This window comes from Leopardus geoffroyi, chromosome A3 (genome assembly GCF_018350155.1).
Source record: "Leopardus geoffroyi isolate Oge1 chromosome A3, O.geoffroyi_Oge1_pat1.0, whole genome shotgun sequence".
Lineage (NCBI taxonomy): Eukaryota > Metazoa > Chordata > Mammalia > Carnivora > Felidae > Leopardus > Leopardus geoffroyi.
The window spans coordinates 110,571,427-110,598,130 of record NC_059336.1 but is presented as its reverse complement, the minus strand read 5'-3'; the positions used below and the strand labels follow the sequence as shown (position 1 = coordinate 110,598,130).

Here is a 26,704-nt window from a genome sequence, read left to right as displayed (position 1 = left end):
TTTTCAACGTTTATTTATTTTTGGGACAGAGAGAGACAGATCATGAACGGGGGAGGGGCAGAGAGAGAGGGAGACACAGAATTGGAAACAGGCTCCAGGCTCCGAGCCATCAGCCCAGAGCCTGACGCGGGGCTCGAACTCACGGACCGCGAGATCGTGACCTGGCTGAAGTCGGACGCTTAACCGACTGCGCCACCCAGGCGCCCCACTCTGTTCTTAATTTAACATACAGTTTTGTCGTGGCTTCAGGAGTAGAACCCAGTGTTTCATCTCTTACATATGACACCCAGTGCTCATCTCAAAAAGTGCCCTCCTTCATGCCTGTCGCCCATTTAATCTATTCCCCTACCCACCACCCTTCAAGCAACCCTCAGTTTGTTCTCTGTATTTAAGAGTCTCTTATGGTTTGCCTCCTTCTGTGTTTTTATCTAATTTTTCCTTCCTTTTCACTATGTTTATCTGTCGTGTTTCTCACATTCCACATATGAGTGAAATCATCTGATATCTTTCTCTGGATTATTTCACTTAGCATAATACCCTCTAGTTCCATCCACATTGCTGCAAATGGCAAGATTTCCTCCTTTTTCGTCACTGAGTAGTATTCCATTGTATGTATATGTGTATGTATGTGTGTGTCCATTCATCAATTGATGGAAATTTGCGCTCTTTCCATAACTTGGCTATCATTATTCTTTTTGATGCTCAAGTTTTCCAAATTCAGCCAGTGGGAGCCCTTCGGGCTTTTTTGGCACGTCCTCATTGGTGTTTGAGCACAACATAGTGTTCTATCCTTGTGTTATACTTGGCCTTATGCTGGGCCTTGCATATCCCATTTTCTTCAAAGAGGTTTCACATGATTTTAAACTATATTCTAGCAAAGCTTCTGGCATGCCAACAAGATTAGGAATCTTGAAACTCTCCTGAGGAGCCACCTGTGGAAGACCACCCAAAGCAAGGAAAAGAAAAATGTTTCATAATATAGTAGGTCTTCCCATCTGGATGGTGTTCTGGTACCTTGATGCATCCCATGCCCCAACTCCTACTATCCTCCATTGATCAGAGTTGGTTTTTTTCGAGTTTTAATAGAACTACAAACAGACCTTTTAGGATTCTTCACAACTTGAGCAATCCCTGTTTCCTCTTGCCTGCAGAATTCTGCAGCCTAGGGTTCAAACTAAACTGGCTTCTATGTCAGGTAGTGGAAAGTCATCAACCACAGTGCCGTGAGAATTCAGAACAGGGGCCATATGAAAATGCTAATAGCTAGACTACAAATTTGTCAAGTATATAGAGAAATGTAATCCCCACATAGGTGTTTACCAAGTAGCTCCTGGCTAAATAAGAGTGTTTCCATCTTAAATGCATAGCCTGCAATTCAAGAATCCCCAACAGAGGTTTAAAGGAAAAATTAACTCCAAGAGAGTAGAGATGTTTTGGGTTTTTTAAATGAAAATCAGTCTACTGAGATTATTCCCTATAAACTCAACTTCCATGTCCCCTCATTTCACCTAGTGACATTTAACCAAAACACTTTTTGCCAATTATAATAAACATTGGTGCTTCTGCAATGAGTAGGAATCTCTTTCGAATGGGTGACTTGGGGGGGCAACACTGGCCAGCAGCCAAGCCACGCTCCCCACTATCTGGGAGCTCAAGGCCACCAACTTCAGCTGGATGGTGTCAGAATCCTCCTCTGAAGGCTCCGGTGCCTCCATGACCTTTTTATTTTTAATTTTCACGCATCACTGTGCTCCTTTAGTTAATTCACTTTGGTGGGCTGGGATGGAAGCAGATGATAGGATATGCCTTTTTGGTCAGCACAATCTTTTGGCAGTCCGTGGATAGGAATGGTCAGAGAGGGACTTCCTAATACTGCCCATTTGTTCTTCGATCCACATTTCAGAAAACTGAGCTCATGCTCCTTTTCCTTCTAAATAGAAGCAGGAAAAGCCATAGGATTTTAAATGTGAGAACAGTAAACAGATGAAGACCATGTCTGTGCAGTCCCCTCTGTTGATCAAGTGAGGCCAATGGCCATAGGGCCCTCCCTGGGCCCGAAATAACCTCAATCACAATTTGGAAGAGGCCCAGTCAAGGGCAGGGGACCTGGAAAACTCTGTTCCCAGGTGACTTTAATGGGATAAAATAACTCAGTCAGCCCAAACATTTTGCCTCATCCCCACTTTGAGTGATATTTATAGACCATACCAGCAGAGAACCTTTGCATCTCTCTGGTAATACATAGTTCCAAAACATTTTAACTTCTTTTTTTCATTAGACCCCTACAACCTAATATATAGTAAGTTGGTCCATATCATTGTCCATATTTTCTGAATGAGAAAAATGAGAGCCTCAGAGGTTGAGGCAGAGAATACATGGCAAATACAAACAGAAACGTAGATGTTCTCATTCCCAGTTCCAGGTCCTTTCTGAGACCCCATCATTCTGGCTGCTTCACGGCTCTACAACCTTTTGTGTCAGCAGGGCTTTTGGCAAGAATCGTGCACTAGATTCTACCGCTCGGGCTCTCCGTTCAATACTCCTCCCCATCTCGTCGCCAAGCCCATCCTATAAAACTATTTCCTTAGATTGAGATTTAAAATTCTTTCACTGTCAGATGCAAATATTAGATACCAGGTAGGACCCCTCTTAAGGGTATTTGGAATTGTAACAGAGATCTAAGCATGAAGATATTCCTCCTTCGAATAAATACTAACTGATCATCTCCTACATACCAGCCACCGCTTGAGGCGGTGTCTCAACAGTTACCAAGTGAGACAAATCCCCAGTCTCCAGGGAGATTCCACCTTCCGAGTGACACTGTCCACCTCATTGCGGAGCAAAACTCTTGTGTGGAATTCTAGGCATCATTTCCTGGCGGAGGAAGGCTTTAGACGCCATAGCCTTTTCCGGGCAATTTCCAGTCCTATCAGGCTTGGTACTTGCTTACCCAGCTCCAATCACCTGATCGTTTTTCTTTTTTATGCCTCCTTTGTTTTCCCTGATACATATTAACATTCCTTCTCCTCACCTGGCCTCTAAACTTTCTTTCCCTAGGTGGGCAACAAATGCTTATTTTGAAAACTACTTCTAGGTTTCTTTAGTGCCATGGAATTCAAATGGATCCCACAGGGTCCGTGAAAGGGGGAAAGAGCCATTCATGCACAGCCAGCTTGTGACCAGAGCTCTGGAGCATCCAGAAGGAGAGCACGGGGAGTGCTTTTACATTCATCTACTGACCTAATTAAACATTCAGCACCACACATATGAAAACCTTAGCTCACATGTCACATCTTCACGGGCAGAACGAGGGTTGCTAATGTTAACTCTGAGTCACAGAGATATTATTGCTTCCTTTCTAATATTAATAAAACACAGGCTATACAGGAAAACAAAACCTCACTTGACTTTCTTGTTGTAATCAGCAGTTCAGCTTGGTGGGGGAGACCACGGATTTATTGAACTCAAGAGAGATCAATAGGAAAGAGGGAATCAGCATACCAGAATAGAACCATCTAAAACTTCTAGCTCTACAAATAAATTATTTGTTTCTTTTTTGCAGAAGGTAAACCCCAAAAGGGTGTAACCTACCCATCGGCGCTCACATATTCATCATCTAAAAGCCCTGCTGCGAAAACAGGCAAGTGTTCATATGTGATTTCATCTAAATATTCTGAGTTTGTAAACACGTGTTTTAGGAGGTAGTGTAGAAATTAACATCTGGTCAAGCTCCACTGATGCCAGCACTATTTTCACCAATGCCAGAAACGTGGCCCCAGAAATCAAGGGGATCAGATGGCTGGGGCTGAGGAGTAAGGCTTCAGTTTTTGGTTGTGGTTTTCGAGTTCCAAGATGATCTCTATGTTTTGTAATTTTCATTCACAATGGTTGTTGCCTTGAATTGTATTGTTACTTTAGAAGATGACAGGACATTCTGTCTAGAAATGTTCCCTGGCAGATGAAAGGGGAAAAGCTGTCTCTTACTAGGTATGAAATGAAGGGAAGCAAAAAGGATGGTGTTAACAGAAAACAACTAATAGAAATAACCCAAGCCAAAGATACAGTGTTTATGAGGTTGTGCGTCATGTGAACCACAAAGGGAGCACAGATAGACTTCAGGTCAGGAAAATACCTTTTTCTAGGTTTTTGTGTCAAGGGAGAACTAGGCTATGCGTTATTGTGTCTTTGGGGGCACTTTGATTTCCCACACAAAGAGAAGGGATAAACATCCCTTTCCCACATAAACACAAAAGGGACACTTGGGGTCTTGCCCAGCTTCTAGAGGAGCCACCCTTTGAAGTTATAGTCTCTGGGCACCTGGGTGGCTCAGTCAGTTGAGTGTCTGACTCGTGGTTTCAGCTCAGGTCGTGATCTCACGCTTTGTGGGTTCGAGCCCGACATCAGGCTCTGCACTGACAGCGTGGAGCCTGCTTGAGATTCTCTGTCTCCCTCTCTGTGCCCCTCCCCCACTGGCTCCCTCTCTTTCTCTCTCAAAATAAATTTTAAAAATAATAAAAAGCATTGGGGCGCCTGGGTGGCTCAGTTGATTAAACATCGGACTTTGGATCAGATCATGATCTCATGGTTTGTGAGTTCAAGCCCCATGTTGGGCTCTCTGCTGTCAGTGCAGAGCCTGCTTTGAGATCCTCTGTCCACCCTCCCCATCCCCCGTTCTTCCCCTACTCGTGGACGCTCTTAGGCTTTCTCTCAAAAATAAATAAGTATTAAAAAAAATTCCAGTGAGAACCATAAAAGGGGGGGGGTCCCCTTTTTTCCTATCCCGATGACAAAATTCCTATAGAAATGGGGGGAAGCAGATGAGATGAAGATATGGGGGCCAGCAATCACTTTCTCTGGTCTTGGCATGTGGAGATAACAGGCTTCCTAATCCCTCCAAGACGGTGAGTTAACAGGTAAATCAGGTCAGGATGACCCCCTCACAGCAAAGCAGCCTTCTTCCATGGGAAAAGAGCTCACTCAACAAATAGGAAACATCTTAAAAAAAAAAAAAAAAAACAAAACAACTACAAAGCACCTTGATTTTCCAGGGGCAGCTCCTTCTGATTTAAATGCTGTTTCCCCAGGCAGGCAGCAACTGTCAGGCAGGCAGCTGGTATTGGGCTCGAGTCTCAAGCTACTCTGAACTAAGTAAAAACAGGTAAGTGTTGGTTCGGAGAAGCTCACCAAACCCGAGAAGGCGCATCGCTGGCACTACAGCGAGAGAAAGGGAAGGAAATGCTTCTCAGAGGGTTCTGAGCGAAAGTGGCAGGAGAGCCCCCTCCTGCTTCCCCTTGGCCATGTGCCCCGGCCCCTCCCACCCCCCAGAGGAAAATCAAGCTGATGTTTCCATTACACTTGACTTCGCAGAGCCTCCTGCCCTCACAGCCTGTACCCACCAAGGCCACCCCGGCCCCCCCCCCCCCCCCCCCGTCTTGGGAATAAGACAGGCTCCGCCACCACTCTAGAGAGACCTTGGGCCACCCTCTGGTGGGAACCGCATTCAGGAATCTCGAGGCTCTTGATGACTTGCCTTCCACCGTGTTCCCCTTTGGAGGAAAGACATACGGAATTTGGAATCAAACCAATAGGGGTCCGAATCCTGGCTCTGCCACCTGTTGTCTGTGAGACCTCTTCTTGGCTTGGCTTCCAGGACTGTGACTGGTATCAAATGTGAATGCCGCTGTCAAAGAGGCCTTCACAGCGTCTGGCACGTAGTAGATACTTAGCGAATAGATTTCCTGCCCTCGTGTATAATCCTGACTCAGTGGCGGGAAGAGCAAACCCTAGCTCGTCACCCTGACCTGCAGACACTGCTGTTAACTGGGCTTCAGTGTCCGCACTGTCCTCCACTGGGGGAAGGGGAGGGGTGACACAACACGACGATAAGTGTCAGCTACTGCCACTTGCCGAGTGCCCACCATGTGCCGGGCACTGTGCGGGCCCCTCACAGACGTGGTGCCTAGTTAGGACCCGGCCTCGTCAGGTCGGTCTGACCACCCCCGTTTTACAGCAAAGGAACGGTAGTGGCCGAGCTGCTGAGGCCTGAAGTCAGGAGTCCAGCCTGATGCTGGCTGACGGTTCTCAAATCAGATTTCCAGGGTCCGTCCCAGATGCGGCGCATCAGAATCTATGTGATTAGGGCCCTGGAGTCTGCATTTTAACACCGTCGCTATGATTCAATGATGAGTGAGGTGTAGGGAGCTCTGAGGACCTCCTGCTGCTGTTGAGCAGGTTGTTCAGAACTGTTCATGACCTGGGGCGCCTGGGTGGGATCCATTCGTTGAGCGTCCAACTCTGGATTTTGGCTCAGGTCATGATCTCACAGTTTGTGGGTTTGGGCCCCACATCGGGCTCTGCGTCGACGGTGTGGAGCCTGCTTGGGATTCTCTCTCTCTCTCTCTCTCTCTCTCTCTCTCTCTCTCTGTCTTGCTGCCCTTCCCCCTCTCATGCTCACTTGCTCTCTCTTTCAAAATAAATAACTAAACTTAAAAAATTTAGAAAAAAGAAAGAACACTACATGACTTTGTCCATAGAGTAATATGTTAAGAGCCTAAAGGAAATTTTCACGTTTTCCCATGAAATCTTTGAAAAGATTTCCGTGAGGCTTCTGTGTATCTGACATTGTATGAAGAAACCATTTTAATGGTTTCGTTTCTAACTGCTCAAAAGGAACCTGGTGCAATGAAGAATTCACTTTGGGTCACATCAGGCGTTATGTTCCGTAAGGAATTGGGAGCAATTGGGGAAGGGTTCTTTCTCTGTCTTCATCTTAAAGAATTTTTTTTTTCAACGTTTATTTATTTTTGGGACAGAGAGAGACAGAGCATGAACGGGGGAGGTGCAGAGAGAGGGAGACACAGAATCGGAAACAGGCTCCAGGCTCCGAGCCATCAGCCCAGAGCCTGACGCGGGGCTCGAACTCACGGACCGCGAGATCGTGACCTGGCTGAAGTCGGACTCTTAACCGACTGCGCCACCCAGGCGCCCCAACTGTCTTCATCTTAAAGACAGTTCTGTTCCAGGCAGGAGAGCAGGTGGAAATAACAGCCCATGGAAGACCAGAGACATGGATCTCTTGGTTGAATTTATGACTCGCTTGAAAGTATCTGTGTCCTAAGCAGCTAACACAACTGGCTGTCATCAGGATATTTAATCTGCTCTCCAGCAATCAATGTTAGCAAAGGAAGACTGGGGGTACTTGGAAACCTCACATTAGCCAACGGTGTGAGAAAAAGACATTTCATGTTTTCAGTATCTCATGAGTGTAAGGTGACAAAAGTCATTACTGCTAGAAGTTTTATTTTTAATTGTGGCTTAATTAACAATTTCCAAGTAAAATGTACTGTAGGTTTTATATCTTTCTTTCCAAATTAATACTTTTATCCTATTTCATAAAATATATATGTTATTCTATTAAATGGCTCTTCCCTGTATGAAGCGGGTCCTACCTGGGCCCACATCCCCCTAACAAGACGCTAATGCTTCGGAGCATTTACCAGAGAGTAAGACAGAAGACTACTCCGGAGAAATCAGAAACTTCCCTAGGACTTGCCATGAAGGCTCAGTTCCTTTGAAGTCACGGAAATGTCATAAACCACGCAGGTTTGGTTTTGCCCAAGGACTGCGTGAAGACTGGCTGACCCCCCCAAAGCTGCCGCCAGCTCTTTAGCAATCGTCTGCCACCATCTCCGGGCAGATTTGAAGGTGACCAACTGTTAGCGACAACAGGGAAAAGGAGAGCCCGGATGGCCTACGAGAGCAGACTGAACAGCCAAACTCCAACCTGTGTCTGGGACACTGTGTGCTGATATGCTGTCCCGAGTCAGTGCTCACAGGTGACAGCGGCAGGGTGGGAAACGAGCAGATGCCAGTGCTGGGTGATGGGTCTAAATGCCCCGGCACACATGTGCCTGCATGACCGGTCCAGGGTCATGGTGCTGACACTGTTTTCCCAGCATGCTGTACAATGTCAAAGAGGAAGTTGGATGGTTCACAGGAACAGCACGGCACCTAATCTCAGATGCTGTCCCTTCAGCCTGCTGCTGTTCTATGTACCGAAGATACATACCCCTAAGCAGAGTTAAAAGCTAGAGCTGGGGGCAGGGAGCACCTGGGTGCCTCAGTTGGTTAAGCATTTAACTCTTAATTTCAGCTCAGGTCATCATCTCACAGTTTATGAGATTGAGCCCCATGTCGGGCTCCATGCTGAGAGCATGGAGTCTGCTTGGGATTCTCTCTCTCCCTCTGTCTCTGCCCCTCCCCTGCTCCTGCTCTGTCACTTATCTCTCTCTCAAAATAAATAAACTTAATAATTAAAAAAAAAAAAAGCTACGGCTACGATGCTGTGGTAAGCTGAAAAATGCCCCTGCACCACCAAAGATACCCACGTCCTCGTCCCTGGTATCTGTGAATTCTTCCATATACGGCAAAACGAGAAAGGGGAGGGGTGCTTGGCCAGTGGGACTAGGTTAAGATCTTTGGATGGGGAGACGATCGTGAATTATCTGGGGCAGGGGGAGACAGAGGGAGATTTGATACACATGGAGGAGAGGGTCATGTGAAGACAGAGCAGAGAGAAACTCAGGATGTTGGCCTTGAGGACTGGAGGGGTGTGGCCACAAGCCAAGTAATGCCAGCAGCCACCAGACAATGGAAGAGGCAGGAAGCAGGTTCCGCTCACACCTTGACTGCTGACACCTTGAGGTCAGCCCCAGTGACACTGAGTTCCAACTTTTGGCCTTCAGAGCTGTGAGAGAATAGATTTTTGTTGTTTTAAGCCAGTGTGTGCGTTTGTGACAATTTATGACAGCAGCACTAGGACACTAATACAGAGGAGCAGGCAGAGGAGCTAATGTCCCTGCTGGGGGGCTCAGGTGACACATGTAACTGGTCCCTCCCAGGACTGGGGTGCTGTTCAGTTTGGGGACCATTTTGTGTCCCCTACTGACACAGACCATGGCTGTCAATACAATATCCAATGCCCAGAGGATAGCCACTGGTCCCCGTGCCCTAAACCTTCAGAGAAACTGTCAGGGCCCCCAGAGAACTAAACTAAGACTTGTTTAAAATTGTGGAGGGGTGCCTGGGTGGCTCAGTCGGTTAAGCAGCCGACTTCGGCTCAGGTCATGATCTCACGGTCCGTGAGTTCGAGTCCCGCGTCGGGCTCTGTGCTGACAGCTCAGAGCCTGGAGCCTGTTTCAAATTCTGTGTCTCCCTCTCTCTGACCCTCCCCCGTTGATGCTCTGTCTCTCTCTGTCTCAAAAATAAATAAACATTAAAAAAATTAAAAAAAAAACAAATGGAATTATAAAATTGTGGAGGGGTGCCTGGGTGGCTCAGCCGGTTAAGTGTCTGATTTCAGCTCAGGTCATGATCTCACGGTTCAAGCCCCACATCGGGCACAGAGCCTGCTTGGGATTCTCTCTCTCCCTCCTTCTCTGCCTCTTCCCCACTCACACTGTCTCTGTCTTCCTCAAACTAAATAAATAAAACTTAAAAAATTTTTTTTAATTTTTTTTAATGTTTATTTGAGAGAGAGAGAGAGAGAGAGAGAGAGAGAGAGAGAGAGAGAGAATGAGCGGGGGAGGGGAAGAGAGAGAGGGAGACACAGAATCCAAAGCAGGCTCCAGGCTCTGTGCTGTCAGCACAGAGCCCGACCCAGGGCTTGAACCCACAAACCGTGAGATCATGACCTGAGCTGAAGTTGGATGCTCAACTGACTGAGCCACCCAAGTGCCCCAACTAAAAAAATTTCTTTAAATCATGGAAACAATGTAAATCACTACACATGAATGAAGAGCGCAATTTAGTAGAATCTAGGTGATCCTTACTATGTAATTATTTCCATTACCCCATTTTACAGATGAGAAAACTGGGGCCCAGAGGAGTGAGTTGACTAGTCATGAACCAGTCTAGGCTAGAACATCTAGAATGCATTCTCTGAGAGTAAGTCACAGTGAAAGCCCCAAAGTTCCTTCCATCCCTTGGTCAATGCTGACACAGCAAAAAAAAAAAAAGAAAAGAAAAAGGTTCCTAAACCATTGCTTCTGGTGTCTGGCAAATTAATTTGGCAGTAAATCATGTTCTGCCTTCTCAGTGTTGCTGTAGGATTTAACTGTTTAAATATTTTATTGTTATGGGGAGCCTGGGTGGCTCAGTTAAGCATCCAACTTCGGCTCAGGTCATGATCTCACATTGTGAGTTCGAGCCCCGCATCGGGCTCCGTGCTGTCATTTCAGAACCTGGAGCCTGCTTCGGATTCTGTGTCTCCTTCTCTCTCTGCCACTCCCCCGGTCGCGCTCTGTCTCTCTCTCTCTCTCTCAAAAAATGAATAAACGTAAAAAAAATTAAATATTTTATTGTTACTTAGTCTTTGGTTTGTTTATTGGCTCATTGTTCCCTCCAGATTGTACATTCCTTTTGGGCAGGTGGATTTTCTCCTCCGCAGCAGCTAGCAGAGATCTTTGCCCAAAGCTAGTGTTCAATAAGCATTCGTTTCTGTCCTGAAGGGCCCACCAGCCAATTGGTAGGACTCCGTATAATTTCGTCTTTTTTACAGATGAGGCCACGAAAGCCTACCAGAAGCCACCAGTTCCAGGAACAACCGCACAGCCAGTCACCCTGACGCAGGTAACGGGAGCCACTGTGACTGGAGCCGCCCACGCCAGCCTGCCAAAGCCGTCCCCATCTGCCGGCTCCACCAGCAGCAGCCTCAGACCCCAGCCCGTGGGCCTCAGGAGCGGGGAGCTGGGTCAGTAGGTAGACTGTGTGTTGTCATGCTCTAGGAAAGTAGGAGACGGGGCTTCCGGGGTAACAGCTCTGTCCGAATGCTTGTGCGGAGTCCCGCGTCTTGAGCTGGCTGAGGAGTAGTGCCGAGACCTGGGCCGGAAGTACGTGGTTGTGTCCTTCCAGACTCCAGGGGTAAATCTGAGCCTGATACTACGTTAGGACCAAGCTAAGAGCTAAGCCAACCACGTGGAAGGGGCTTAAGACAGATTCGGAAGTGTGACTGCTGTTACCATACTTAGGAAGGTAGGACGTTACGTGAAGCTTTCCCATTGCAAAAGCGAGTCGAAGGGATAGTAGGTTTCAAGATAAATGCTGTTGCGTTTTGTTTTAAGGGACAAACGTATGCTCCTGGAAGTCTTCAAATATTAGAAGCAAACAAAACCAAAAAAACAAAACAAAACTATAGGAAAAGCCAGACAGCTAAAGTTTTTATTCCCTTTCTGATTGCTTTTTATGTATCCATTTCTTAAATAGTGTTTTAGATTTAACCAATCTTGGTATTACATGGTATTACCTCAAGAGCTCATCTGATAACTCAGTCTCTAGTTTCTATGCAGGTTTTTATGCAAGCCATCCTAGGCTAATAAGACCGTCTCATTTCTAAAGGTCTTCTGGAAAGAGTCCGGAACATTCCACAGCAGGAGTGACGGCAGGTTTTTCTAAATATTTCCCACCCAGGGCCATTTTCTCCTTCTAGGAGGACGTGCCCAGGACTTGTTCCTTCAGCCTCACCTCCAGCCACACAGCAGGGCCCTTGCCTGCTCCATATCAGAGTCCAGCCATCCATTCGTCCTTTTATCTAACAAATAACATCAGCACTTGCAACATGCTGGACACTTCGAAGCACCTTACAATTAGCCTATGAGATCCTCATAACCGAGCTACGTAATTAGATCTACGACTTCTAATTTCACTAATTCCTTGCATTGATGAGGAAACCAGAGAGAAGGGCAGTGAAGAAACCGGCCCAGGTCACACGGCTGGGAAACAGCAGAGCCACGATGGCACCCCAGCAGCCGGGTTCCCCCCTGACTGTCCTGCAGGAGGCATCCCTGCCATAAACGAACACCCCAGGCACGAATGAAGCCATCCCAGAAACAAGGACCTGACCTGCCCTTGCCACGGATGGGGCAGCAAGGCCAGAGGATGTTAGGCACCCCCAATGCCCACTGTGTGAAGAATAACAACAATGGAGCACGCAGTCCATGCTTCCCTGTGCTGGGCACCCTGTGTGCACTGTTTTACTCAATGTTCCTAACTACTCTATGAAACAAGGGTTATTTTCATTCCATGGGATGAACGACCCCTGGAAGGATCGATGATGGAAAGTACCCAAGTAAAAATGCCATAAAAATAATTGCCGGGATACACAGGACATGACCCCCATCCCCGCCCCCGCCATCCTGTTCCTGTGGAACCCCGGCTAACACGAGCACAGGCACATGATGCCTGACAGCAAGAGAAATAGGAAGCAAGGATCCTGGGTGAGAGAGGCCCTCAAGCCACAAGCTTTCCTTCTTCATAACTTTAGGCTCTTGACTTTAGGGGCCCTTGATTCTTTCAGAGACTTTTGAGTGGTTGAGTAAGTTGTTTGCTCCTGGTGTCTCCTTGGAGGAGGTCAGTTTTTACATAACACGTATAATTAAACATGTGGCATATTTATCTGGCTACACTGGGAGCTTGGAAATCCTGTGACAGGCTGGGCCTGTGCTGGTGGAAACCTCAAGGAACTTGATGTAGTGGCTCCTGACCTGGCAAAGCCTCATTATTCCTGGCTGGGGGACAGGGGCCGTTGGACAGCAGCCTCCCAGCCCGGCCGCCTCTCTCTTCAACCTCGGCCAGCGCCCACGCCGCCCCACAGCCTGCCAGGCAAACACTCAGAACGAGCGCTCCATGCCGCCTCCACGGTAACTGCCAAGAAATGGGCCAGACTGGAAGGGGAGGAAGGGAGAGGGGTCATGAAGAAACCGTGTTGCCCGCTCAAAGGATTTGCTGTAGGAATGAAGAGAAGTGAAAATGGATGTTTGAAGGCCTCTGTCTTTTTCTTTTTTTAAGAAGAGTTTATTGAAATACTTTCCACATATCATACAATTCACCCATTGAAATCGTACAATTCAGTTGTTCTTAGTATATTTGCAGAGTTAGGCAACCATCCCCATGATCGATTCTAGAACATTTGCATCCTCCCCAAAAGAAACCTGTACCCATTAACTGATCCCTCCGTCCCCCAGCCCCAGGTAACCGTAAGTCTCCTTTCACGAATGCCTATATTCATGTATGGCTATAGATAACTTGCTGTGATCTTTTAGCCCAACTATATTAAATCATAATCAGTACACAGATAATTCCTTTTTTTTCTTCAAATCAACTGAGAATGTTCTGCCAGCTATAACAGAGCAACTCTCTTATTGCTGATAGACAAGTGAGTTGTTACTGCCTTTATTAAGGGTTTTCTCCTCTTTTGTATTGACGAGAGTCAAAAGATTGTAGAAGTGTGTTGTAGATGGGGTGTCCAGGTAAAACCTAATTTATTTGTTTATTCAACAAATATTTATTGAGAGCCTACTATGTGTCAGGCACTGCCCTGAGATCTCAGGCTACACCTGTGAACACACCCCACCAAGATCCCTGCAACGGGTCCCTTCAGCTTAGGACACCTAGAAGTGTGTACCAGAACAGGAGCAATCTGCCTCTGGGATCAATGAGTACCTTTGCTCTACAATAAGATAAAAGGCTGCCTCTCAGAACATAGGAACTTGGAGGGAGTCTTGCGGAAGGTGGAAACTTTGTAGCAGGAAAAGTCAGGGGCTCTCCCAGCCCAAGAAGAGGAGCTGATACAGATGGAAGAAAAAGGATGGGTCTGGACACCCCTTAACTGACCCGTGAATAGGCAAACCTGACAAGACAGCGAGGAACAAATCAAGGCTGGGGGTAAGGGAGCCAAGAGCCAGAGCAACAGAGACTTCTCAGAGGGACAGGAGCGAGGCTGTCCGTCATGAGAAAAGCCAGACTACACGGGCACCCACAGAGCCACATCCCACGACCAGAGAGGGCAGCCAGTAGAACCAGATCCGTAGATATGCTGGGAAAGGAGTTCTGGAAAAGATGGAAAATCCCTCCAGGCCTGCTCTGCAGGGTCAGCTGAATCTACCGCAGGCTTATGAGGGTGGGGTGGCTCTGCTGGGCATGATTTTCCTAGTCGGGTTCCTTTCAAGTGCCACAGGTGACTCAGGAGACCTAACAGATTACATGTGCCCACGAGGAAGGGTAAACCAAGGAAGGGAGCAGAGCGCCGCCTGGTGGCAAGACATGCGGGCGGCTGTGGTCATTCACCTTCTCGCCGTTTATCTCCTCTCAGAAAGCTTATCTGTCTTTAAGTTTATCTGGAAAACTTAGGTCTTCAAGTCCAGTCTTACAAATAGTAAGAAAAGATGAACATTCCCATGGAAAAATAGGTGAAGGTCATGACCAGGCAAGCCACAGTGGAAGAACTGTAAATGACCAATAAATAGAGCAGAAGATGTTCAACCTCCCCAGGAATCAAATCAGTGCAAATTAAGCTAAACCACATCCATCTTCACCAATTCACATGAGAAACTGAGGATACGTGGTTTGGGCAAAAGTGTAGAGAAACGACCCAGAATTTGCACTTACTGGAATGTATCCTGAGGTAACGTCATCTGAGGGGGGACAAGGAGCCTGGACACAGATGTTGTTCCTAACAGAAAAAGAAGTACAAGCGATTTAATTGTCCACCATCAGAATGGTTAAAGCAATTAGCACACAGCTATTACCATTTTGATGAATATGTGCACCTCCTGGCAGGAGACTGGCCTGTGGTGGGTTGTTAACTCAAGGAAGGAGTCGACAAAACAGCACGGGTGCTGATCTCACTTTTGTGTCCCAGCAACCGGAGGATAGAGGGATTGCACGTGGGTTCTTGCTATACACGGCATATATTTTCACAGTGAGCACATGTTATCGTTACAATGAGACAGAAAACAAAGCTACTTAGAGTTTGTATTCAGACGGATGGAACAGAGTCAAAGGGAGGGAAACGTTGACTTGTGGACAGTTTGGGTTTTAAGAGAAATTGATATTGTTCCATGACCTTTTTTTTCTCTCCCCCTCCCTGAAACTTGGTTCCTTCTCTCAGCTCATTTTCCATGGTTCCCTCTTTATAAAATCCCCCTCCTTCCTTTTAAAGCCTTGCTTCAGAGCAATTGCCCAATAAATAATGAACACCGAAGTTGCATTTGATTTTCTCATAAAGTAATTAAGGATAACCCTTCGTGTGCCTTTAAAATGACTGAAAGCTAATGCTATTTGTGTCAATACCCTGTTAACGCCATTTAAGCAAATTGTTAAATGTTAAGTGACATTGCTATTGAAGGATTACTTTAACCTCCTCAGGAGTGGCACCGTTGAGAATTACTGTAAGAATAACGAAGTATAAAAAAAAAAATATGGCACTTTAGTAAAAGATACTTACTTTGACAATTGTGAAATACAAGGGTGATGATTATGTGGAATTTTCAGTCAGTATTTTGAGTTAAATCCCTGCTCCCCCCCCCTTTTTTTTTTTCCATTTCAATGCCTCCTCGGGGTAGGTTCAGACCGCCCAAGGACAAAGCTTTACCTTAGCTCTGACCTTGGTAATGTCTTGTTAGGCTGGATCATGGAAAGAATGAGAACAGTTCGATGAAAATTCATGCTCTGACCGGTCAAATGTTATTACAGATCTCTGGGCCACCAGCACCTACGCAAGCGGCCAAAACAGCCCCCTCGCGGATCCAGGTAAGAACCTGAACTCACCTTTCCAGCTACTGATGGAAGTGAAGCATGTTTACATGAGCTTTGTCATTCCAGATCCTTGCCATTTGATTTAGATTTGGACAGAGGGCATTAAACCAGTGATGCCAACAGGAGATACTGCTCAGGGGCCCAGCTTGTGAGGAAACTTGGAAGGAATGCAAAGCTTTCACCCATGACTGTTCCCTCGAGGCACTTTTGTGCAGGTTATGATGGAAATTCCTAAGGATTCAGTAACTAGGCTCTTGTAAACCTGAAAAGGGATACTCTCTGGGGTTTATGCTTGAGGAACTAGGGTAAAAGAAAGAGAAAAATTTGTGGCTTTGTCTAGGGAAGGGCAGAGCCGATCTTGCTGGGGTAATTCTATGATATGGAGAATAGAAGCCCATTCTCTCTCCTCCAGGAATTCTGTGACTTATGACACTCCCAGCAACCTTTTATTCACGTCTGTGTGGATCCCTTAAAGTTTGGCCCAAGCCCTGGGATGGCAGAGGGATGAGGCAAGTAATTCTCTTCTCTGTGATGCCCTGGAGGCCTGCAGAGATTAGAAAGGAAAATCCAGCAGGGCCGGGTGCTTTCTACAAACTGTGCTCAGGGCCTGGGCCACAAGCTGATCCACTTGATACAGGGACACAAAGCCTTTTGCAGCCACAGGGCACTGCCATGTGGGGCCTGGGTCTCCCAAGGAAAAGAGTCCAGGTTTTACTCTTGCTGGGGGATACCAGTCTGTCCTCCGCATGTTAAAAGATTCCTAGAGGGGCGCCTGGGTGGTGCAGTCGGTTGGGCGTCCGACTTCAGCCAGGTCACGAACTCGCGGTCGGTGAGTTCGAGCCCCGCGTCAGGCTCTGGGCTGATGGCTCGGAGCCTGGGGCCTGTTTCCGATTCTGTGTCTCCCTCTCTCTCTGCCCCTCCCCCGTTCATGCTCTGCCTCTCTCTGTCCCAAAAAAATAAATAAACGTTGAAAAAAAAAATTAAAAAATAAATAAATAAATAAATAAATAAATAAATAAATAAATAAAATAAAAGATTCCTAGAGACTGTAGGTTCTGTTTTGCTTTGATACTGGATCAGAGCAGGGGCTCTATGTGGTCCCCCATCTAGTTGCTGCCCAACTGTACCTTTGCCAAAGCACACGCTGTTGTCCTGGACAAAGGGTTTTAAGAGTCAGATCTCTGGGCAAGGCAAGGATTCCAAGGCCATCCTAGCCTTCAGTAGGCCCCCGGGACCCTTCAGGCAGCCAGGCACAGGGCACTCCCACACCCTGTCCCCTTGGCTAGGATCTCTGCCTCCTCCACCACCCCCAGAAGGAGAGCCAAGCTCAGCCAGCTTGGCTGACCTCCAAGGAAGATCTGAACCGGGGGCACTTATACCAGGGGGCAAATTAAGGGAGGAGAGCAGACTGCTGGTTGCACCTGAATCAGCTGATGCCGTGTGATCCCATCAGGTATCCAAAGTCAGGATTCTCCCAGAGCTGCTTTCCAGAAGCCTGCTGGAGCACAGGTCAGCCCGGGTAAGCTGCCCGCTGCTCACCAGCCGTGCTCCAGCACCCTTGCAAATACCTTACTCCCCACGCACTGGCTGCTGGCCCCTGCAGCTCATCCTGCCACATGGTCAGAGTTTGTGGGCATGCCAAGGCGTTTTACCTTCTAGAAAACGTCTCTTTGCTTTGTCTGTTCTTGGCGTGTCAAAGAGAAAAATCTCCAGCCGTGCAGACACCCAGTAGCACTCGTGGGTTAGGTCTGCTTGAGAGGCCCCCACCTGGGCGGCCTATGCCCCCACCTTGCACACCCCAGGACCCGCCTCTGGGATTGATTGAGCTCACGTACACCACAAATCAGACACGGCTCAGGGGGTGGTTGGTAATGAGGCACATTACCTGATCTCCAAGCTCCTGCTTTTGACTCCCAAGAACCCAAGGTTGCTTTCAGTGATTGACCCCATTCTCTTTTTCTAATGCTACCTCTCTAGTTCTCTAGCTCTGAGCCCTCATTCCTTTCCCTTTCTCTTTCATGCTCCCAGCCATTATGCTCAATCTTCCTAAACTTTCCAGATGCGCCCAGCTGCCTTTGTATCCTCAAATCCTACCCATTTCTGTGGCTCCTTCCCTCCCCGTCATCCCTGGAACTTTGCTCTGAGCCTTCCACCCACCCCCAGAGAGCCCTGGCCTCGGAGTGTCTCCTAGCCCACGGGCACCCAGGCCTCACCGGTCCCGCAGCCTCGTTAGGGCTCCTGCCTGTGGGCAGAAGCCACTCGCACACCGTGAGCAAAGGGAGGTCAGAACGTTTGGGGCTCTTAGATACCCTCTGGCAGGCTCTCACCTCAGAGGTAATCAGGCCTATCAGGCAAGTTGCCCAGTCCTTCAGCTAGAAAATCACTGAGACATGGAATTGGGATGAACTGCATAAACTGCCTCCAGTCTGACTCCCCACCGAATATGCCAGAGAAAGGCTTTTGCCCACGTCAGATACCTTGGAGTGAGCGGTCAGGAGGGGTCCCAGCCCCCTCACTGTTAGACGTAACTATCTAGAACTTAGGCACATTGATCCTAATTTGGTTAAACTAGTGTGTCTCAGAGTGAAGCCTGAGGACCGTGCTCATGGGGATCCTGGGATGTCCTCCCTGCTCCCACCGCACAACTGAGTGAGGCCAGACTTTCTTGTCCTTCAACCGAAACATGTCCCAACAGACTGAGGAACAGATATCAGATTCCCACAGTCTTCTGTTATGCCAGACATTGAAGAAATTTGTCACCCTTGTCACTGAATTATTTTGGAAAATAGCTATTTCTCGTGTTAAAAAAAAAAAAAAACGCATATTAAATGGTGAAATAGTTAACATTCTGTTTCAAATGACCGAGCATTTTGATTTTTAGTAGGATAACACACAAACAAGAACCCCTTGGGGTCTTCGGTCATTTTTTTAAACATTTATTTATTTATTTATTTATTTATTTATTTATTGAGAGACAGAGAGAGAGACAGAGCACGAAAGGTGGAGGGGCAGAGAGAAAGGGAGACACAGGCTCCAGGCTCCGAGCTGTCAGCAGTGAGCCCAACGCAGGGCTTGAACTCAGGAATCATGAGATCATGAGCTGAGCCAAAGCTGGATGCTTAACCAACTGAGCCACCCAGGCGCCCCTTCACTCATTTTTTTTTTCAACGTTTATTTATTTTTGGGACAGAGAGAGACAGAGCATGAACAGCGGAGGGGCAGAGAGAGAGGGAGACACAGAATCGGAAACAGGCTCCAGGCTCTGAGCCATCAGCCCAGAGCCCGAGGCGGGGCTCGAACTCACGGACCGCGAGATCGTGACCTGGCTGAAGTCGGACGCTTAACCGACTGTGCCACCCAGGCGCCCCGCTTCACTCATTTTTAAGAGTATGAATTTGAGAGCCTTTCAAATATACAAAAGGAGCCTTCACATCCACCTTACGTCTCATCTTTTCTAGGATAAATTTCTCCGGTTCCTCCCACAGGTCTTTCTGTGACCTGGCAGATTGTGACCACAGTCCTCGAAAGACTCACACAGAGCACTCAGACCAGAACACGATGCCACCCACGAGGGGTGTGTGCCAGGGCACTGCCTCTCCCTGCCTAAATATTCTGCTTCCATCATGGCAATAACTCAGTAACTCAAGTCACCAGGGTGTTTTTCTCTTACACTTCTACAGAAGCAGGTCACATCCGTCCTGTCTTTGTGCCATTGAGTCTTTGAACCCAACTTAGAATATCACACTTATCGCTGTGAAATTCCTCAGTTTTGTCTCTTGCCATCTTCCTGTATCTTAATTCTGTCATTTAGTGTATTAACTATCTTTCCGACTTTTCTGTCATCCGCATAATTGATTAATGTGCCACCTGCCTCTTTTCTCATCACTGATACAAATCTATACCACATGGGACCAAATCTCAGAGCCCCACTAAATACCTGTGTTTAAGGCAACCCACTAACAGACGCGGACAGCTATACATGGACCTCATGAGATTGTCGTTGGCCTCAGTAGTTCATCCTCTCCACAGGACGCCAGACTTAAAACCCACCTCCCACCATGCCTTCTGCCCAACGTCCCCAATTTAAGCCACCACCCCCACTGCAGAGGAACTGTTCTTTAATTAAAAGAAATTCTATTTCCTGAGCATGCTAGATGTCAGACACTGTGCTTTGCATTAGGACTACAAAGACAACTAAGATATTTTCAGGTTCTGGAATTCTGCCTCCACAGGTAGAAGGCCCCACACCCTGGTCCTTCAGAGTCATCCGTAAGGCCACTCCCGCCTCTGGCCTCCACTGCCAGGCCCTGCCCCTCCTTCCAGCACCCTCTGAGTGGGGACAGGAGCCACCTTGCTAGCATGGCCACGCCAGCTGTATTTCCAGGGGAAGGAGGGTGCTTCTGATGATTTCAGTTAGAACTCGGTGACTTTGCCTCAGAATTATTCTGCTTCTGCTGTCTGGCTTCAGGCTACCATGTTCGATCCAATAGGCTTCACCTGCCTGGAAACCCAACCATGGAATTAATGTTGCCTGCACGCGAAAAGGCTGCCAGGTCCCAAACCAATACCCCACACCAAGCTGGGAGGGCAACCCGTCCGTAAACCCAGCATTATGGATGCGTCGGTGACAGATCAAGTGCCTAGAATCTTGGACTGTCCTCAGCCTGCTCTGATAGCCCTTGTGCTCTCTCTGGCCCAGCCAGCGGCTCTGCGAGTGCCTGCCGATCACTACAGCAAGAGGGAGCTGTCCACGGGGACTGTGCAGCTCCAGGCAGGGAGCCGGGCCAAGGGAAGGAGGGTCCGGGGGTGCCCCAGCTCCGGAGGCCTGCTGCCTCTCAGACCGCCACCTCCTAACACTCACACTCCAGGGGACTCTCTGGGGAGAACCCGGTGGGGGGGGGCGAAGGGCCAACTGTGCTTCTGCCCCCATAAAACTTTACAGCCCTAAGGGCCGTGTCTTACAGCTCCCGCTTGGGTCCTGTGCTGGTCACCTCCAGATGTGCAGGGAACGGAAGCTGTCACCAGTGCAGAGGTCATCACCAGGGTCTCAGAGCAGGGATATGGGGGTCCCCCACATTTAGCGTGAGTCACGGGGAGTGTGCCAGGTAGTGTGTCCTTCAGTGGCCTAAGATGACCCTGAGATGCCAGCGTGACAGTGACTTCTCACGTGTGATGAACAGGGGGTGATTAAGTGTAGGCTCTGGAGCCTGAGCTCGAAATTCAGCTCGACCTCTCCCTGTGCCTCAGCTTCCTCACCTGTAACGTGAGGTCGCAGCCGTAACCCAACTCACGGGGCCGTTGTGACTTAAACTTGCAAAGTGCTTGACCAGTGCCTGACGCCAAGCGCGCTCTCAGTAAACGTTAACGGATCTACATTTTTTCCACGGAAATCCTTCAGGGCCAGTTCTTCCCTTAGACACTGACTGTATCTATGAGATGACCAAGCGAGTATCGTCCCAAAAAATAAGTCCTTGTTTTTTAAGACTGGCTTACACTTTGCGATGTGATTTTGTACACATTAACCTCTGTGGGAAGCAGGTCAAGGCAGGTGTTCATGACCTCAGCTTTACACAGGAGAAAACTTGAGGTCAGAGAAGGTAGGCAAGTCCCCCAACCCCCCGGCCAAGGTTGGGTAGACAGAGGATGGGTCTTCCAGTGCCTTTTATCCTCACATCACCTGGTTACTCTTCAACACCAGAATGTCAGTGTTCTCACAGACTTCCTTCCCATCACCACCAAGTCCAAAAAACACCAAGTCTCAGCTGTCCAAATATTTTTCAGCCTCCGGCTTTTGGATAAGTGATTTGGTTCATGCTTGTCCCAAACAAATATAAGTGGCACCAACAGAAAGACAGGCTCCCAGGACAGGAGGAAGGGCTTGGTTCCCTGCTGTCAGGGAACTGTTTCTCTCTTGCTAAAGTATGCCCAGAATTCTAATTCGTTGTAGCACTCAAGGGTGCTGAAAGCCTTGGGCAAAAACTGAGATGCTACCAGACTCGTTCTTCAAGGAAAGGGTGAAGTGCGTGTGTTTACCAGTAGGTGGCGATAGAAAAATGAGGCGAGCCGACCGTTTAAACTTCTAAGTCATAAATATTTGAACAGGGAGATCATCTCACCCAACCTGCTAATGTGATTCGCAGAGAAATTAAGGTTCACAGAGGGTAGGAGACTTGTTTAAGGTGTACGCCTGGTTAATGGCTGAGCCAGATTAAACTCAGTTCTCACCACTAAATCAGAATGTGCACGAACGCAGACGGCCTTTCAAAATAGCCGGGCACCTTCATCCTATGAAGGAAAACATCACTTCTTTTGGGTGTGTTACTCATTTCGGCCTGCCGCAAAGCTGATGGGCTGATTACGCTTTCTGAGCTGGGGAGGTGGGGACAGAAGGAAGGGACAGAGGAAGAGAAACAGCTATTTTGGTGTCCTTATGAGGCTTCATAACACGTTTGTGCTGCCTCTGAGCCCCTCCTGGCCATGATTCTCCAAAAGACGTCAGGGACTATAGGGTAAGAATCCCCCTCCCTTCCCGACTACCCTTTCCACCTTATCAACCCCAGTTTATAGTGGGGCATTAAACATTTTACTGCACATAGAAATGCCTGGTGACTCTGCTTTATTCTGCATGAGGCACACAATGAGCAGCCAAGCCCCAGGAAATGAGTGGACTGCCCACTCCCTGACAGGGCCAGATTTGTTCTGTGTGGTTCTAAGGAAGAGAACATAAACTAGATGGGTGAGTCAAATGTACCTGAAATGATATTGGGTATATGCTGGGCGCTTAATAAGTGTGGATGGAAGGATGGATTAAGATTTCCGATCAATACAATGAAAGATTTTCTAACAGTCTCAACGGTCCGAGAAGAAATGTACTGTCTTGGTTGGGTATGTAATGAGTTCCCTGTCTCTGGCGGTATCCAAGCACCAGCCATCCACTCACTTGGTAGTGATGTTGTGGAAGCATGCTGGGGAGGTTGGTCTGGATTGGATGAGCTTTAGGTCCCCTTGAATCCCGGGATTTTTATAGTCCATGATTCTTGGTGCACAGTAAAAGAAAGGAAAGGGCAAAGATGTTTTTGTCTTTGGTTTTCAGAGCTTCCCAGGAGAAAAAACGCTGTAGGTTTTAGGTGGTCTCCTCCTAACGTCTGGTCCCGTGTTCTTTTATTGAACTCTCTGCCACAAGTGGAAAATGTTATCATCCGGGCAGTTCACTTGAAAGTTTCTGCTGGTTTCACCTAAATAACAAGTTTGCTTCTTTTTAATTTTGAAAATCAGGGGAAATGGACTTGTGGAAACCTGGATCGGTCCTTTTAGATGCAGGTAATTATACAGCCCAACCTCCTGGCCACGACTAGATGGAGACATAGGATTACAGAATCACGAGAGTCTGATAATCCAGCTGGTGGCACAGAGGCCACTGTTGTCCACCGGATAACGAAAGGGAAGTGAGAGTCATGAAGACCCGAACGTACAAGGGAGTGAGTTCCTCACCCCAAAATTAGGTTTAGAGGCTCACTCCATCTCAAAGCACACTCTGACTTCCTTCTATTGCCCTGTCCTTCTCTGCAAAGTGGTATTCAGCTTGGCCCTTGACATGAATGAGTGTTGCTCGCTGTTTACTGTTTACTGAATTAAGGGTCTGAAACTCCAACAGCAAACACAGACTTCTGGCTCTCGGTCTGAGGGTGGATTTTACTGGTAGGGAACGACGGGGTGGAGGAGAGGCCTCTGGCCTCACGTTTCTTCCCCCCTCCCTCCAACCTGGAGCCTTGGACAGTTTCCCTGAGAGGCTCCTGGCTGAGAAATGCCATTAGACACCCAAAGCGAATTTTCAAAATGATGTGAGGAAGTGGGATGAGCAGACTGACCTTTCATGGAAAGATGAAATCATGTGCTTGGCAAATTGGAAAAACTAACAAGCCTGGAGAAAGCTCACCACAGCCAAGAGCAGAGCCCCCCGCACTTCCCTCCTCTGACGGAGCCTCTGGGAGGGCACCCCACACTCCAGGCATGCTGAAAATAGGAAGACCAACTTCCCAGGCCATCTTATTGATGGTCTTTATTCCCTTAAATGATACATGTGTGAACTTGGCTTCCGTGTAAATGGCTCTAAAGCACATTCCCAAGGCTGAAATTCAACACACACACACACACACACACACACACACACACACACGCATGCACTAAAAGGACAAAACCCTTTTGTAGCTTCCCCTCTAATCTCAGGCTGTGGAGGGGAGGGGTTGCGTTCTAGACCCTCTCACTTGTTGGAGTTGCTGGTATCTTATCTCCTGCCCTGCAGCTTACATCTGCCCCCCGCCCCCGTTAGACTGGCCATGTGTCTCACCCATCTTTGTGCATTGACTCAGTCACCAAATGTTGACCGAGGACCTGTGGTGATAGGCACCGTGAAGGTTTATACGATGGGCAAGACACATGCCCTGACCTTGAGATTTTCAGAGTTTTACAGAGGGATAATTCACACTGGCAAAGTGCTTACTGCTTGCAGGTAAGGAAACTAAGGCTCAGACAGACTCAGTTAACAGGCAGTAGGTAACAGAACTCAAGTCTTCTGACTTCAGACCCCTGAGCACCCATAAGCCACCATGTCTTTTGTAGATTGTCAGTAATTCAGTCTTATCTCTCAAGGTGGGGGTGGTGTGGAGAAGAACACAGCCTGTAGCCAAGCCCCTCGCCCTGCAGCTGGGTGTGAATATCCATTATGTCCCCATCCCTGGGGTAAGGCCAGATGCTTCCTGTTCTTGTAAGTCACCAAAAGTTTTACTGCTCTTTCCAGGATTTGTTCCAAAAGAAGAATTAAGCACACAGGCTTTGGAGCCGCTATCCCAGGGAGATCCAAGTAAGTTAACTGACAACTAGAAACCCATAGTGGCCGTGACATCCAATCTGCTTCCCTCTCTCCCCGCTTACTCCCACCCAAACCCACCTCTTCCCACCCTGGATCTATTGATCTCCTCTCTTCTGTCACTTTGTTCTAAGGGAAAAGGGAAGCTTATGGAGGATTTAAACTGTGTACACGAAGGGGAGAGGATCGGATTTTTTAAACATCACTATGGCAACAGGGTGGGATGGAAAAGGGAGACAAAGGAGGGGGGTAGAGGAGGAGACTGGCTTGCCAGCAGGGCCAGGGGCTTACTGGGCATGAGGGCAGACAGAGCTCCGAGCTGGAACTGGAAATGGAGAGAAACAGGAAACAGAGAGGAAGAATCTAGAGGCTTGGAGGGGGAGGTATGAGAGAGGAAGGAGCTGGGATAATGGTACTGCCATGAGGTCCACAGGGGTAGGGCAGGGAGATGGTTTCTGTCTCCCATCTTCTGAAAGACATTCGGTCCAGTAGGTGCCTGACTCCCCAGATCTGACTTGAGAAGGAGGAGCCCCCTGGTAATTCAGAGTTGGAAGATGATGAACTAGGGTTTAAAACCAAGGTCATGAGAACAGGAAAGGTGACCTAGGGAAACCAGAGGGCTTAATCGTGAAGAACTTCTGGGGTGCCTGGGAGCCTTAGTCAGTTAAGCATACAACTCTCGAGTTCGGCTCCAGTCATGATCTCATGGTTTGCAAGATTGAGCCCTGTGTTGGGCTCTGTGCTGACACAGTGGAGCCTGCTTGGAATTCTCTCTTTCTCTTTCTCTCTCTCTGCCCCTCCCCCACTCTCTCTCAAAATAAATAAATACATTTTTAAAAAGTGAAAAAGCTTGAAGAACTTCAGCACTAAATAGGTGGAGAAGCCACCTGAGGATACCAGAGGAGGGATCCGGGCAGGGTTGGGGGGGAAAGAGGAAAACCGAGAGGCAGGTGAGTGCTACAGGCCCAAGGGAGCACCCGCAGATTCCCCTAGAAAGTCACTGCAAGTCAGCTACCAGGGGGCTGTGAGCCCCAACCCAGCTGTGTGTGAGAATCACCTGAAGACTCAAGATGTCCAGTTCCTGCTCATACCTACTGAATCCCACTCACCCTAGATCTTGCTACTCAGTGTATGCTCTGGCCACATCAGCATCACCTGGAGGCCTGTTAGGAGGGCAGAATCCCACGCTCTACCCCAGACCTACTGAGTCAAGAGATTTCTTTGCACATCAAACCTTAAGAAGCACAGCCCAGAGAGATTCCCAGGCATTCTTATTTGTTGAAGCTGTATAAGCGACTCTGATATATATCCAGGGTTAAGAACCACTGGCCTAATGTATGAGACAACACAAAGCATTAATCTGTAAAAATTGTATCATGTTGGAGAAAACCAAAGCAATTAAGAAAATTGGTAGATTGATTCCCGTAGACACTATATCTTACCTTTTCTTCCTCGTCTTCCAACCTCTGCCCTCTGTGACCGTAATAAATTGTTCATGCTGAACATTTAGTAACTCAGTTCTATCCTGTAGTAGTGATGCCATCTTCGTATCGGCATGTTTTCCTCTCAATACGAGAAAGCCCCTGTGTCTCAGTGAGCACATGCGCAGAGCTGAAAGCCAGATCATTAAAGCATTCTGGGCAATGGGGAGCACAGGTGATTCCAATGTCAGCCATCAGGTAGTAGTAAAGAGACCTAAGCAAATAGAGAGCATCTCAACTTCTTTAAAGCCTAGCTATGAAGTGAACACTTGAATCCTGAACGAGGTTCAAATTGTAAGAAATGAGAAAAAATTGTCCATGAAGAAGAGGCTCATTGCTTTATTTAAGTAAGCTCCACACCCAACATGGGACTTGAACTCCTGACCCTGAGATCAAGAGTCAAAGTTCTACAAATGGAGCCAGCCACGCCCCCGTGGGCTTTATTTATTTAAAAAGAAAACCACCTTTGGAGCGCCTGGGTGGCTCAGTCGGGTAAGCATCCAATTTCGGCTCAGGTCATGACCTCCCGGTTCCTGAGTTCAAGCCCTGCATCAGGCTCCTTGCTGTCTGCGAGGAGCCTACTTAGGATCCTCTGTGTCCCTCCCAGGCTCAAAAATAAACATTCTTTTAAAAAAAGAAAGGAAGTCACTTCGGGGCCTTATTCTAATTAACAGTTATTAAAAAAAAAGAGTTTTCATTTTAAAAGGCATATTGAACTAATCTACTGACATCTAGAAGAAAAAGCCCTGTTCAGGATTGCTTCTCA

At 47.8% G+C, this 26,704-nt stretch overlaps 1 protein-coding gene across 3 annotated transcripts in view; it reads left to right on the top strand.

The window, feature by feature from the left end:
- The window catches only part of VIT (vitrin), a 106,275-nt gene that overhangs the window by 52,446 nt on the left and 27,125 nt on the right, over positions 1–26,704 (top strand). For 2 of the 3 annotated variants that reach the window (XM_045447158.1, XM_045447156.1), the window contains exons 6-10: positions 3,563–3,640; positions 10,559–10,750; positions 15,529–15,585; positions 22,867–22,911; positions 24,389–24,451. In XM_045447158.1, the coding sequence (XP_045303114.1) occupies positions 3,563–3,640; positions 10,559–10,750; positions 15,529–15,585; positions 22,867–22,911; positions 24,389–24,451 (435 nt within the window). The remainder of the gene's footprint in view (positions 1–3,562; positions 3,641–10,558; positions 10,751–15,528; positions 15,586–22,866; positions 22,912–24,388; positions 24,452–26,704) is intronic. The other variant, XM_045447157.1, reaches the window with a different exon arrangement.